This window comes from Phaethon aethereus (genome assembly GCF_964289735.1).
Source record: "Phaethon aethereus genome assembly, chromosome: 2".
Lineage (NCBI taxonomy): Eukaryota > Metazoa > Chordata > Aves > Phaethontiformes > Phaethontidae > Phaethon > Phaethon aethereus.
Genome location: NC_138582.1, coordinates 144,140,751 through 144,155,816, shown reverse-complemented (window position 1 = coordinate 144,155,816; position 15,066 = coordinate 144,140,751). Strand labels below are relative to the sequence as shown.

General features: G+C 39.0%; 1 protein-coding gene across 2 annotated transcripts in view; it reads left to right on the top strand.

The window, feature by feature from the left end:
- Nucleotides 1-15,066, top strand: part of PPP1R9A (protein phosphatase 1 regulatory subunit 9A) — a gene marked incomplete at both ends in the record, with an annotated part of 146,801 nt that overhangs the window by 74,855 nt on the left and 56,880 nt on the right. For both annotated transcript variants that reach the window (XM_081996364.1, XM_081996363.1), the window contains 3 exons: nucleotides 9,160-9,292; nucleotides 9,802-9,922; nucleotides 14,778-14,882. In XM_081996364.1, the coding sequence (XP_081852490.1) occupies nucleotides 9,160-9,292; nucleotides 9,802-9,922; nucleotides 14,778-14,882 (359 nt within the window). The remainder of the gene's footprint in view (nucleotides 1-9,159; nucleotides 9,293-9,801; nucleotides 9,923-14,777; nucleotides 14,883-15,066) is intronic.

Here is a 15,066-nt window from a genome sequence, read left to right as displayed (position 1 = left end):
TTTTAGATAGCACTAATATGAAAACTTCGTATTTTCAGGAGAACTTAATCTCCTTTGTCATATAACGTTAATCTGTAATGACACAATATTAGCCAAATAATGATCAGGAAAATTTTTTATATTCTTAGAAATTACTCTGTAAGAGCAACTCTGTGTTAGCTTTGGTTTTACTCTTCAGTATGTGGGCTTATTTTTACTTGCTAATTACTCTGACCTGTCTTAATTAAGAGTAACAGCATGAAGTTTTCACATGGGGCAGACACCTCATTTCCGGCGACAGTGATCTTGTATTTTTCTGCTATGTAGACAAGTAGTGATGTAAATTACAACACAACTAGTACATCAGCAATAAAGCGAGTACAAACTGAGTAGATAATAAATGGTAGGGTATATCACTGATTGTAGGAAATTGCTTAATGAAAACAGGTGTTTTAAAGAAGTCACACCTGAAACTGAGCCAAGAAGCAGAATGACAGAGTAAAAATCGTATTTGTACACAGAAAATTTGAGATGACAGAAAAAGAGAAATCTGAACATTTAGCCTTCTACTTGATTTAAGGTGCCAAGAAGGCCATATTTTTATACCAATATGTCTGTGTTGAGCTACATAGAATTTAAAATGCTCAGCTAAGGGTTTTGTAGGGGAAAAGCAGTCGATGCACTGCTGTGCGTTGGTGCATCCTTCTTGGAAGAACTCGAGCTTTTTAGCTGGGTTACTTTCAGTCCCTGCAGCCCCTCTGAGCTGAAGCAGTAGGACTTTCTGATTTAGCAGGAGTGAATGCAGTGGGGAGGTCAAAGAGAGTGAGCAGGTACATCCTCTCATCGTTGGTAGCAGCAGATGGTCCATCAGTACCACCAAAGCAATTTCAGTTCCATGTTTGGGCCTAAAACCATACTGCATAAAGTTTAAGATACTCATTTCAGTGAAAAAAGCTTAAAAGTGAAGTCTGCCTGGTTCTTCACTTATACTGGCAAGCAAAACCACACGCATGTCACAGGCCTAATGAATGCGTGTGGTTAGTCCATGCATTTTAATGCTTGTGTCCTGCCAGGCAGCGCGACTGTGGCACGGCTTGGGGTTAGCATCGGTCGGGTGCTTCTCCCTGAAGGCAGGCCAGATGCAGGACATGCTGTGGTGGACGGAGCTGTATGGATGCAAGCTGAGATGTATTGGTGCTTCTGCAGGACTGTGACACTTTTTTTTTACTAGACACAGTCTTTATGACTGTGCCAAGAGACAGAAGACTTGATAGTGTGTGCTAGCTACCTAAAACAAGAGTATCTAGAGATAATACTTTCCAGTTTACATCAGCAAATGGAACAGTTTGTGCATGGCAGCAGTTGCTCCTGGCTCTCTGTTGTGTGTCGGAAGATGTCTCTGTGGATTGGAGAAGTCTAGGATGCAGAAGTTTTTAGGGTTTCAGAAACTGAAATCATTTCATGCTGTGCAGTTCTTTTTGCTGCTTAAATCAGGTCTTTCTCCTACAGAGCTTTCTGAGGGAAACCCCAGGCTTGGTTTTGGTGTTAGATGATCAGTTTCTTTCAATATTGCAGCTGTCTAATTCCCATCTGTGTCTCATCTCTGCAATTGCTTCTTGGGAAGATTTGCCTCCTTGGTGCTTCCTTGCTGAAGCGTTGGTGACAGCTGATGCCCACGCAGGCTGTAGGGGAGCGTGAAGCCAGGGGAGCTGGAGGGAGCCTGTGGTGGCTCCTCCTCACCGACTCACTCCCTTTGACTGTGACAGAGCGACCACATCGCAGCGAAAAGACTCTTTAAAAGTCGTCATCTATTTCAGACATTGTCAGAGCTTCCTCTCCTGCCTGAAGCTATGCTGTATAAAGACTTTCAAGCAGAAGATAATGAATGGTCAAACTGTGATTTTCTTCCTCTCCTTCAGCTTCTTGAGCACAGCTGGAGAGGTTATCCCCAGTGCTTCCTTCCCCTGCCTCCCACCCTTGCAGAGCGCAGTGCAGGAGTACTCCTCACAACTGCTTCTGCTTCAAGTGCAACGCTGTAGGTCCGTGTCATGTCCATAAACGTGTCTAATTCTTCCTGTGGTGCTCTTACGGCTCTTCCTCACTTCTCTCCCCTGCAAGAGACTTTTTCATCTATTCAAAATAAGAGATGATTGTAAAACTACTCTGAATTTATTGGCAGCTGTCCTGGAAACATACCTGTTCCTCCTCACAGAGGGCAGGGAGGTGCTATTACTCGCTGTTCTAGACTGAAGGACCTGTGAAAGTACTGAAGGTGTCATCCACAACTTGTAATGTTTTTCTGAATGTCTTATGTCAAAAATTACTTAGCCACTGTGTTTCCTTATTTGGATTCTTGCTAACAAACATAACAAAACTTGTCTGAAGTTCCAGTTGTTACTGTAATTAATAATAATACTTCTGATAGAAAATATTTATGGTTTCCATTCATGTCTGCAATAAAGACAACCTCTGGGTTTTCATCTTCAGCAAAGTCAACAGGGTGTATGTGGCAGAACCAACCAAAGGGACTTGTTTTTACTGTCATTATAATTAAGCTTGCCAAAGGATGCATCCATAGTGTCAGGTTGATTAGTTTCCTTTAGTGTCTGCCCATGTCTGTTTTCTCCCAGTTTCAATGCAGGACAACCAAGTTTATTTATTTGGGGAAGAAAATGGGTGATCAGGAAAGATTATAGTTTGCGCTGTAAGGTTCGCGCACTCCAAATGCGGACACTGTCAGTGCCAAGTCCTCTGTGAATCTCCCCCACCAAATAAGTAGCACACCCTGGAGGTGGGTTATAAAAGATAAAACTATAAGGTTGTTCTGTAATTATTCACCTTCCTGCATTTTATGTTTGCACAGTAATGATGTATGGCCAGAAGAAGACCTGATTATTCTCAGGGCTTCTCACCAGTATATATGCAGAAGTGACCCACTTGGTTGCTGCTGCTGTCTGCGAAGAAGACATGGAATAAAGGTGTTCCAAACTTTTAAAGTTTTAAAAATAGCATACAAGAAGGGTAATAATACCAATAATACTCTGATGGAGCTTGTCGTATATACTAAAGCAACCATCATGCACTAAAGAAATGAGCATCACGTGTCCCTCTGGAAAGCCACATTCAGTCCCTTGACAGTATGTCACTGCTGGTTCTGGAACCATGGCTCTATGCAAGACTCAGGAAACCCAAATTCTGGCCTTGGTCTGTGCCTTGTTAGCTCTGAAAAAAGGAGAGGCTTTTAGATCATCACAAGGCCAAAACCATTGTTTTTCATGACTGCAAATATGCCTGAAAATCTCATTTCTCCACAGTGGGACAGGAAGTGCCTCTAATAGGTGTCTTTTGTTGTTCTTGTCCAAGGATGGTGATGCAAGGAAAAGAGGAGGTAGACAGGTTGTTGTGCAGGTTTGAGGAGAGGTTTTGGCACTGTTCACTGTTCATGCAAGCGATACCAGTGTCTTTAGCTGGCAGGTGCTAATCTGTGCTCCTTGACAACTCTGCATCAGCTAGAGAACACTTCTGAAGATTAACCAACGATGTCAAGCTTAGCTTGTTGGTGGCCAGCAGCAGCACGTAGAGTAACAACAGTATTGGAGTCAGGAGCACACGTAGTAATAATTAGTCCATGGCCTAGCATCACTTTCAAAATGGTTTCTTGCACACTAGAGTTACAAAACCTTTACTTTGAATTTTCAGAAATAAGAAAACGCTGGGGAAAAGTAGCAGTTTATTGGTCCTACATGGCATCGTTACGGTGAGGTAGTGGCTGTGATGCCTAGTCCCCTGCCCAAAATGGATGCCAGAGGCATGACTTGCTGACAGATGTTCACTGTAAATGTTTGTGCCATTTTCTGCAGTGCTGCTTTCCTCTGCGTGATGATCCATCCACATGGAGATACCTCACCCAGACGACTGGCTGGGATCTTAGGTGCTCTTTTCACTTTCTGAACAGAGGCATGACGAGCAGGCTTTATGACAGCAGTAGCGATAGTGTGTGGAAAGCATGGTTTCATAAAAGGTATTACACTGTGATCACCAGCATACGCTGGCTGTGGCCCCTGACATGGAGTGACTTAGTATAATCAAGAGCTGCGCATAAGAGAGACTATTTAGGAGTGTGTTAGAGAGACTTTGGTAACTGAAGGTGTGGTAGAACAGCTGTCGCAACAAGGTGCCCTCCACCAAGATGAAGTTTTGCACGACTTGTTCCCTTTAGCAGGCACCAGTCATTGGAGGGATAAAAAGCATGGATGACAAGGCAGTCAGTATTAGCTGAACCTGGGATCAGGTCTTGTTCCTAGGCACACCTTTTGAAGACAGTATAGGCATATCCAGGGTATACGCAGTATGTTTGGGACTTTCTTAACACATCAGATGAGACAGTTCTTATGTTGCAGAGTTTACAGTATGCAACACTAATAACATGATTAATGTAGCACTGAGGTGGCTAGCCCATGGGGAGGACAGCCCATGTGGTTGATCAGCCTGGAGAAGAGAAGGCTCCGGGGAGACCTTATTGCAGCCTTTCAGTCCTTCAAGGGGGCTTACAAGAAAGATGGGGACAGACTTTTTAACAGGGCCTGTTGTGATAGGATGAGGGGTGACGATTTTAAACTGAGAGAGGTAGATTTAGACTAGCTCAAAGGAAGAAATTTTTGACGACGACAGTGGTGAAACAGTGGAACAGGTTGCCCAGAGAGGTGGTAGATGCCCCATCCCTGGAACCATTGAAGGTCAGGTTGGATGGGACTCTGAGGAGCTGATCTAGTTGAAGATGTCCCTGCTTATTGCAGGGGATTGGACTAGATGACCTTAAAAGGTCCCTTCCAAACTATTCTATGATTCTGTGATTCTTCATGGTTCATCTCCCTTCCAACTCCCTTAAAAAGAGCTGTCCCTACCCACTAGTTATTGTAGAAAAATTCTATGAAGATTCTTGGTAGTGGAGAGCTATGAGAAAATGCCCCAAGCTTACAAAACTTTTTCTTTTTCCAAGAGCAATCAGTTTTCATCTACTGCTGTATTTTTCTGGTCTTATTCATAAATGAAGTATTAGAACCAGAATGTGAGGCTTTTTCTGTATTAGTCTGCAACGTATTTTGTTATACTTAGTGATGTGTCTTTTCTAGATTGTGCTCTGTCAGTGCTCTCTGAAAAAGAAGCAAGCAGTTATGTGTGTGTATTTATGGTGTCCCTGGGTGTGCCGTCCAGGGTGCCTAACAATAATACCTGCTTCTTTGATCATACAGTTTGTCATTATTTTGATGCTGTATAAATGACTGATGACCCTTTTTCTTTCACTTTAGAGAAGACAGAATTATGTTCTGTTAACAGCAGCGTTGGAGTGAGCCCATCAGTCCTTTGGGTTTTGTTTGTTTTGATGTACACATTGAGCTCTGGTATCCATTGGGTTGTCACCGCTGTTGGTGGCTTTTCATTTCCTCTGTTGCTGGATTACGAGTGCTGTTGTAAATCCTTGTAAATGTCATAGGTGAATTCTATGGAAACTTATTTTTTTCTGATGGAGAGATAAAACCAGATGATGTACTGTATTTTCCTGAAAAAGAGCTTTTTTTAAAGTAATGGCTTAGGAGACTTCATTGTAGTGGGTACTTGGCCAGTGTGAGGGTGAAACCAAATCTGTGAAATCACAGGGAATGACAGAATTCCTCTAAGTCAATTCCTGCAAGCAATCCCACACACGGTCTAGGAAAAACGGCAGCAACAAACTTGGTGAAGTAGGTCTACTTAAGTCAAGTTGAGCATACTTCAAGGGAAAAGTTATAACTGTTTCTTTTATTTTTAGCAAAGTAAAATCTTGAGTGACAGTTCTCATGACTGTACTGAGCAAGCAGTTCGTTACTGTGGTGGATAGACTGTTTCACAAAGAAATAGTTTCCAAGCACAAGTTTTCTACATTCTGACACCCAGAGGTTCATTTAACAGAATCAGTCAACCATTAAATGTGATCATGCAAAATGAGGGAAATAACATACAAGAATATCCTCCTTCTTCCCCTAGTCAAAACACATGTTGAAGGCAGTGGGCAAGGTCATATGACCAGTGTACAAAACATGGTGAGTTAATGTCAGGCAGGAAACAAATGCTATTTTATCTTGATGCTATCAGTGATCCTACAATCTCAGATTGCATGCTTAGGTAAGATACTAGGCAAGAGTGGCATCATATATTTGGAGATGTAAGGATAACTGTATTCACCGCCAGCCGTATCTTTAGTTCCCTTCTCATGTGCAAACCTAAATATTCCAAAACAGTGAGCAAGATCCAAGAAGCTGTCTCTTCTGTCTAGTCTGGTTCATGAAAGATCATCCCAAACAAGAAGTCAGTGTATGATTTGATGCTTTGAAAGAAAATTGTCCTGCAGCGTATTCAGTCACTTCAAAACAAATCTGAAACTGCTGCCACAATATACTAATGCCAATCATTGAACAAAAGGAAAAGAATGGGGCCAGTTAACATGATGAAAAGGAATCCTGAAGTAAATATACTCATTTTGTGATGTAATTTTTCCCTGTACCTCACCCTCATCTTTGTCTTCAGCAAGCAATACTTCCCTGCCTTTCTCGTCATCCTTCAACAGCTAGTGATTGTATCTCCATTTTCCTTGATAACATCCATCTCTCTTCCACATTTGAAACACAGGTGTCTCATAATTTATCAAAATGAGCCATTCCAAGCTAAACTCATAACTGTTGTTTTAACCTGTACTTGCTTGCATGCCTGCTGCATTTTAGACCTAAAGATTTGTGGTCAAACCTTAGCTCGCTAATATTTTAATTGGGTCTAGCTCCGCTGATTGATCTTATGTTGGTTGATGTCATCATGAATGAGGTTGGGGTTTGAGCCCTTAGTGGGAATAGTCATCTTTGACAACAGAGAGAAGGTTAGCTGCCAGGGGAGCTTAGTCGCCGGCCTGCGGCAGGGCTTTTTGTTGCTGTTGAGTGGGCTCTTCTGACTGGTTTGATCTATTCTTGTGTCAGGGTAGAGATGTTTGTCTTGAGTCATGCATCACACAAGCAAAAGATAAATCTGACCCCTACCTGCTTCTTTTTCACTACACACATGCTAGCATCATTACATCTACAGGTTGTTTTCTAGCTTGATATGGCCTACATAGAAAACCATGTTCGTGATTCTTCCTGTCTTCAAGCGTTGAGACCCACAGAGAAGCAGCAGGCAGGGGTATGTTACATGAAGAAGGCTTTATCTTTTGTAAAAGAGGTCTGTGAAAGACGTTGAGTAACAAAAGACTTTTCAGACCTCCTCTGTCAGGCTGTTAAGCAGGTATGGACACCCTCCGTTTTGTTTTCCATTTTAACTGGGAGTTCAAACACCCAATGGGGTTAACAGCAGGAGCAGAAATTAATACATCCCGATGCAGATGCAGTTATTGCATCCACAAACAGAAGCTTAGGGAAGGAGTTGAAGGTAATCACTGTTTGCACAGTTTCTCCATTTGTGTGTTGTGTGGCCAGAACTTGCACATAGATTTTGCAGGTTATTTTAGACCAAGTAAGTTGTTACATTTCCTTATGCTTATTTCTGCATCAGTGTCTTTTTTCCTATCTTATACATACTAAGGCAGCATAAAATGTTCAGCGGCATTGGACAGCATTTGGTATGTGACTTATTTTACCTAGCTTTTGGATATATTTATGAAGATTTCTTAGGAACATGATTTAATTAAAACAGCCTTTTTCTTGCATCAATATCACTAAAAATCAATGTGAGAGAGGTTTGTGGATCCATGTAAAACATTTATCATCTCAGTCTTCTTGGAAGAGGCAATTTATTAAGTGTTTCGTATTGATGTAAAATACCAGAGTTAAAATTTCCGTAGAGTGACTAAAATCTTTGCTGTTTCAACCACTACTTTATGTAAAGCTGGGAGGTTTTTTGCAGTAGCTTTGCAGTAGCCATAACATATACTATAACATATACATATAACATATAACTATACTTATAATAGTATTGAATAGTATTTTTGTATTGCAATTGTAATATATTTACTACTTAAAAGAAATTAATCTGCACTAACAACTTTTCGAGCAGGTGGAAGTGAGCCCAGCTCCTGGCATTGCACTGGGCAGCAAGCTGGCATGCTTGCCCTAGGGGCAGTCATTCAGGAGCCTCCAAGCAAGGCTGTAAGGAGAGTAGGCTTCTTCAGACCTGAGAGTACATACAGCTACATAAATACCATGCTGCGGTGTTTTATGTTGAAAGAGAAACAGTGATATAGAAAAACATGGCTACATAATTGTATCTTCTGTAGGGTGTCTGTAAAAGAGGTAGAGAAGATACGGGAAATTGTTTTCCTTTATTTGAAGCAATGAACATGATATATGCGTGGGACTGAAGTTCAGTAAAATTATTACCACTAATAATGTGTATTCTTTCATTACTGCCAAATGTGGAGAGTTAAGTGAATTAGGCTGGCAAACTCTGACCTCTAAAATACGAAAATATGCTTTTCCTGAAGGTCTGTATAATCTCTGATTGAAGGCCATGTTTATGTTGAAAGTATGATAGAAAGTAGCATCAATAATATAATTACTGCTTTAGAGCTGAAATAGACCTGTAAACCTGGTTAGTTTAAAAAGTACCCATGGCTGTGTATATTGCTCTGCTAAAAAGTTAATACATAGTATGGAGCATAATCTCTAATGGTATCCATAGGGGGTGTAAATGTAGATCAGTAATCTTCAGGTCTAGCTTTGCTTAGATGAATGCAAACTGGAACTTTGTTAGGAGAAAAGACTGAAACAGAGACTATGCAGATCATCATTTCAATGTTTTTTGCTTTTTCCTGTCTGTGAATCTTTACTAGTAGTGCATTCTTAATGAGTTGAATTAAGTATTTTAAATATTGACATGTATAGGCCAACTTAGTCATTCAAGATCACCTTCTGCATTTATAATCACAAACAATGAAAATAAATCATTTATACTCAACTGACTTTTGCAAGCACGCTCATGCTTTACTTGAATGAAAGAGCACAAATTTAAAAACCTGAAGTTAGAATGAACAAGAGAAATTTGTCTTTTGAAAGCCTTTTCAAACTCTGCAACATCACAGGACAAAAGCAGCAGCTATTTCCATAAATTGGAAGTCTTTTTGGAGTAGGTAATTGATTGATTTTTGGTCCATTTCCACAGGTTTTCAATACATATTCCAATGAAGACTATGACAGGAGAAATGATGAAGTTGACCCAGTGGCTGCATCAGCTGAATATGAACTCGAGAAGCGTGTGGAAAAGCTGGAGCTCTTCCCAGTTGAACTAGAAAAAGGTATGGAGTCTGTGTGCCATTTCCAGTTCCTGTGACACTGGTCTACAAGTCTGAGGAAGTCTACACATGTGTACTAGAGCCTGAGTTTCCATGAATCTGTTGTATTCACCTTGGCCTTTTGGATTTCAAGAATTGTTTGATACAGAATTAAAGAAGCAGTTGAGAGGCATGCAGTTCTTCATTTGCCTAAGGGAGTTGTTTTGTGTCACTCCATTAACATATGATTTCACACAGTGTTTGATGCAATGTTTTCATTCTCCACTAGAAGAGTAAAAATACTGATTGTTGTTCTGAACTCCTTATAAGGGTGAAGATGATATAAGGGTGAAGGTGATATTTTTTGTGTGTAATTAAAATGGTAGAATAATAAAGTTTCTAAGAGGAAGCAAAGGGGTATTAATGTTACTGACATGGAAAACCGAGAGGAATGAAAGCATAAATGTTTATCTACCAAATAACTATATAAATCAAATGTAAGAAGTTTTTGCTTTTGCTTTCCTTTTTCACAGATGAAGATGGACTTGGCATAAGCATTATTGGAATGGGAGTTGGAGCAGATGCAGGCCTTGAAAAACTGGGAATATTTGTCAAAACAGTAACAGAAGGTGGGGCAGCAGAAAGAGATGGCAGGTAAACTAGACTCGGTATTTGGAAATTTTCTCAGCAGTAGTTGCTATGAATTATGATTTTCAGAGGAAGGAGTTGTTTGCTTAATGTATGTAATGAGAACTCAAAGTTGTAAAATTTGGAGACTTCCTTGGTAAGGTCCAAATACCTGATATGGTTATGAGAAGACACCAGTTTGGTGTACTGAGTTTAAACTGCTTAAGGAGAACAGATTTGCCAAAGATGTGTGTTCATGAGTACCTGAAAACCCAGATGCTTTAGCCCAAGTAAAGCTGGAGATTCCAGAATGTGTGTCACTTTTGAAGGCAGTTTAGGTTTTAAAGGTGTTGAGCTCCCACGTGTTCTTTTGCCTTCAAACCAGCTTTAAACAAACAGTAGTTATGAAAGAGTTCTGCTCAATATTTGATTAGGAAAATAATTAGTGTATCTGAATGCTTAAACTCTTACTAAATACACCTACTTTCAAGTTTACCAACACAGGCTGTTACTTTGTTTTTCTTATTATGCATGGTCTTCTGCTCCAGAGTTCAGTTTTCACCTCTACAGCACTGAAAGTACGTTAATTAGTTGGAATGGGAAGCTGTGCCATAAATCTTGCTCACTAAAGAAATGAATTGGTGTTTGTAGTCTTACACAATGTTCATATAAAACCTGGTTGCTTCTAGAGCTGCTTACTTGGTATGTGCAGGTTAAAGAATTCCTTTTGAACATCCAGAATTTCCCATCATATGGGACAGAGTTATCTGTGCATTACACAATACCTGCCAGAGTCAGACCAATGTTTCTCATTAAAAGTTAGAAAAACACTTCACTATGTAATTATAATAAAAAGTATTCTTAAACGTCTTCCAACCCATATAATTTGTTGTTTTGTCCCAGTGCATATCCTTTGTAAATTTGCATACAAATAAAATATTACTTACCTGATGCATTAGCAATTGAGTCTACTTATGTGCATGCTCTACTTCTATTTTTAACCATTAGTGATTTGTTATATTAGTTATAAGTAATACCGAACACAAACACGGGTAAATAGAATAAGAATAAACTTTAAAATACTGTCTTCTAAAAAGCGTATTGAAGTAACATGTTCCTTATTGATGAACGCCTATAACTTTTCAGCTAGGCAAAAGGTGGTTCAGCTGTGGAAACCACACAAAAACTAAATCGGAAGGCTCTACGTGGCAAGGGGTTACAAAGTTTAATAACATTGCTCTGAAACTACTGAAGTATACCATCTTCCAGATGGGGCTTGCAGGTATCTTTACAGGTCTTGGCAATAAGATAACAGGTTGAAGGCTACTGATTTATCATAGGCCTAAAAATCATGAAAGGGAGTGAAGAAGCTGACACCTCAGGATGTCATGACTTCATCTATTACTTTAAATTTAGGTGAACGTTTTTCTGAAAGTTACGCTTGAGCTCAGCCTTAAGGCACTAAGCTCACAACTGGCATTCTGTGTGAAATTCTCTGCTTGAAAATCAGTCACATACTACTGCTCTGTGACGATCTGTATTTTCAGTTCCTCTCATTATTCACCTATTTGAATGGGCTACAGAAGTTAATGTTCAATCACAAGTATCTTCTTTTATTTCCCTAGATGGCGTCTGAAAGGGGCTTGTCAGCTGAGAAAAAAATAATACCTTTCTTTGACCGTTCTAATATTTGTGTTGGTTTTCAACTGGCTGAATGTTCAGTCAGATGAGAAATAGCCCTCTGATTTTCTCTTTGAGAGCCTGACTGATCATTCACTTAGGAAGAGGGTATTGTAATCCTCTCAGTCAGGAGCAGTCGGTTCTGTAATAAAGTGCATCAACTGTAAAGGGTCCTGTTAACTTCATCTTTGTCAGAAGCCTTGTTAATCATTAACACTGATAGCAAAACAAAAGTCTTCTAACAGAAAATAAAATTGTATTTCAACAGTTGCATCAGATATTCTGAATAACCACATAGCAGTCTTCAAGCAGGCTTTTCTGAAACTACAATTTAAAACATTACAGTATCTGTAGGATAACTCCCATCTTTTATTGAAAGACCCATTGAATCATGATGTAAAGTACTTGCCTCCCATGGAAATTCAAAATCTGTACAAAGGAGTTTCTCAGTGATTGAGCACCGCTGGCTTGATTCATGTTGATGCAAACAAACAGGTAGTGTTCAGTTGTCATATCAAAAGATGTTGTGTGGCAGTATTTAGCCAAGAGGAGTGCTTCAGGATGGATCCAAAGGCAAGCATGTTGATAAGTAATAAGAAAGATTATTAATAGTGTGTAAAATATGAAATCAGACTGAATATGAAGAATAAAATCTTTTCTGAGATTAGTTCATAGCTGCTTCTTTCAAACTATGGTGGTTATGAATCATTCACATTGTAAAATATTTTGGTAACATTGAGAACAACAGTTTTGAAACATTACACAGTTGTTGAAAAATACTCTAAATGGCTCTGCACAGGTTAAATTTTTCATTTGATCACACAGAGCAGTAATTATGCAAGGAATTTGTTCAACTCTAGTTGCTTCACTTGTGTAGTTGCTACTTCATTGAAGTGCTGCTTCACATAGGCAAAGTTTTAAGTCATGACCATTAAAAAATAATTGTCAAAAGTCAAATTGTCAAAATTTTAATTTTTAAAATTTTTTAATTCTTAAAAATTGTCCAAAAATTACTAATTTCATTAATGATAAAAGCCATTAAACCTCTGTAACTCAGGCTTTGCCAACCGGAGCCTAATTTTTCGTTCATGTTTGAAATTAGATTTGAGCAACAGAGGAAGCCCTGGAGCTCCTAATGGAGGGAGTCTAAAGGGAAGGCTGCCCAGCAAACATGGCTGTGAGAATATTTTGGTGTAGATGATGCCTGGGCTGGTTTGTCTGGGGAGTTAGGACTAGGCTTACAGGTACAGAGCTGCAGTGGGAGTGGGGCTGGAGAGAGCATGCCCAAGAAAGAGGAAGACAAGAGAATATGTCTCTGAGAGTATTTCACTCTGGGCAGTATAGAATGTATACTGCAACAGACAGGAAACTTCTTTTTTGATTACGTGTAGTTATATAATTTGAATAACGATTATGTTAGTTGTATGTTGTTTGATTTGTATGTTTGTTTATTTATAATTAAAATATATGTATGTATAGAAAGAGGGCAGGTTTGGAGAACAATGGCCATAAAAATAGGAGTTGAAAATGAATTTAGGAGCTGTACAAACAATAAAGGAGAAACAAAATATGCCTGAAGGATGAATGGAATCAGACTGAATTGCAGTAGATCAAGATAGAGCCACTTACGAAGTTGCAGGCAACAGTTCTCTAACGTGACGTTTCATCACCTGAAATACCATAACTGCATCTGTATGAACACTGCTAGTCCACTGCATAGTGAAGTTTTCAGCCAAGAGGGTTCCCACTCAGCAGGCACCAATTTCTTAGACTTCCTTTCTTGGAAGTCTTGCAGCACTTCATATTTGCTACAGTTAAAAAACAAAATTTTTTTTTTTACAGTATCAAGATACAATTAATATTAATGTGATCGGTGTATTTATTAAATGCTTCAGTGAAAACCAAAATAGAATTCTGTGATTAAAATGTCTGATATGATTTTCAAGATAAGAGTTTATAGGCTGTCACAATCATCATTTTTTCAAGGTTTCTTGTATACAGAAGGGAGATCCTGCTCAGAACACAGTGACATTCTGTGGTGTGAGGCTGCCAAAGAATAAATTTTGTAGTTTCTTACTCATTACTGGAGTCCAAAGAACTGAAGATACTGCTTGGACACATGTAGAACTGCAAAGCATTGCCCCAGACTCGACAGAGAAATTAGTGCTCCAAGTCAAAATGCCTCAGCGCTCTTTTGAAGCCTCTGTTGTTCTTTAAGAACAAGTCTTATCACTAGGCTATTCTAAGATATTCAATAGCTTAATTTAGGTATTTTCTTCCAATTTTAATGGGATTTTTTCGTAGTTTTTTCTTGGTTCCTTTGTAAACTGTATCATTTGGATCAGTAGCATCCATGTAAGTACTTGAAAATTGCTCCCTTTCAGTACTTCTGAATGTGTTGTGTTTTCTTAAATTTTTGAAACTGTAGGACTTTGTGCATTTCTGTAGGACATTTTAATATAGCAGTCCTCCTTCCAAGAATGTGTAATACAGATGAGTCCAATACCTGCTCTAGGGATTTCGTAACAGCGCTTGCTTCAGATAAAAGCAGCATTGTTTTTATTCTGCCTAACTTCCTGCATCAAATAATGTGTCAACTGTGAATAGGTGTTTGGTTTCAAAGAGAGAGTCCTCATTAAAACAGTCCATGGTCATCTTACTGTGTGCAGCAAGATCACGCTTACACTGGGAATTCATCTTTTTGGAACAAATGAGACAAAATATTTTAAGAGAGTAGGTCACAATTAAGACTGATGTACAAACTCTTTTCTCCACAGATGAGCAGGTTGTTTTAGTTAAATAGCGCATTTTTTTTCCATTAGCATGAAATACCAGAGCTATGTCTTATGTTGTTTTTCAAGATTGGCTTAGGAAAGAATGATGCAAGAGCTGTCCAAGTATCTCATTTAATTTAAGTCATATGACAAATTTAAGAGTTTGTGTTGCTGTATTTATATACAAGGAAAGTGACTGGATGATTGATGCTATTAATTGTAATGGTAACTTTGAAGTGGATTTATGAGATGTCTGTGTGCAAAGAATGATGTATTTTTCCTATTTACCTCAATCATTTTATGACTGAGTTTTTCTTTACAATCTTTGTTTAAAATCAAACTAAAAAGATACCTGTATGCTAAGTTTTACTGAAAATTCACCAAGATTTCACACAATTATGTATATATTTGTGGTTTTCCCCTGAAAGGATCCAAGTGAATGACCAAATTGTGGAAGTTGATGGCATCAGTCTGGTTGGTGTTACGCAGAATTTTGCTGCAACTGTTCTTAGAAACACCAAAGGGAAAGTCAGGTGAGTATTTTAGAAGGAAAAAAAAAATGTGATTGAATACTTAAGAATACCTGGCTTCTTTCACAGGATTGTTAGTATGCCCAGGTGGCATCAGAGTTTTTTGTCCTCTTTGTGCCTTCTCTGCTTTTATCTCAGGACAGGGATGAGCTATGGTATTACAGATTTTTGTTTTGGCTTAGATTTT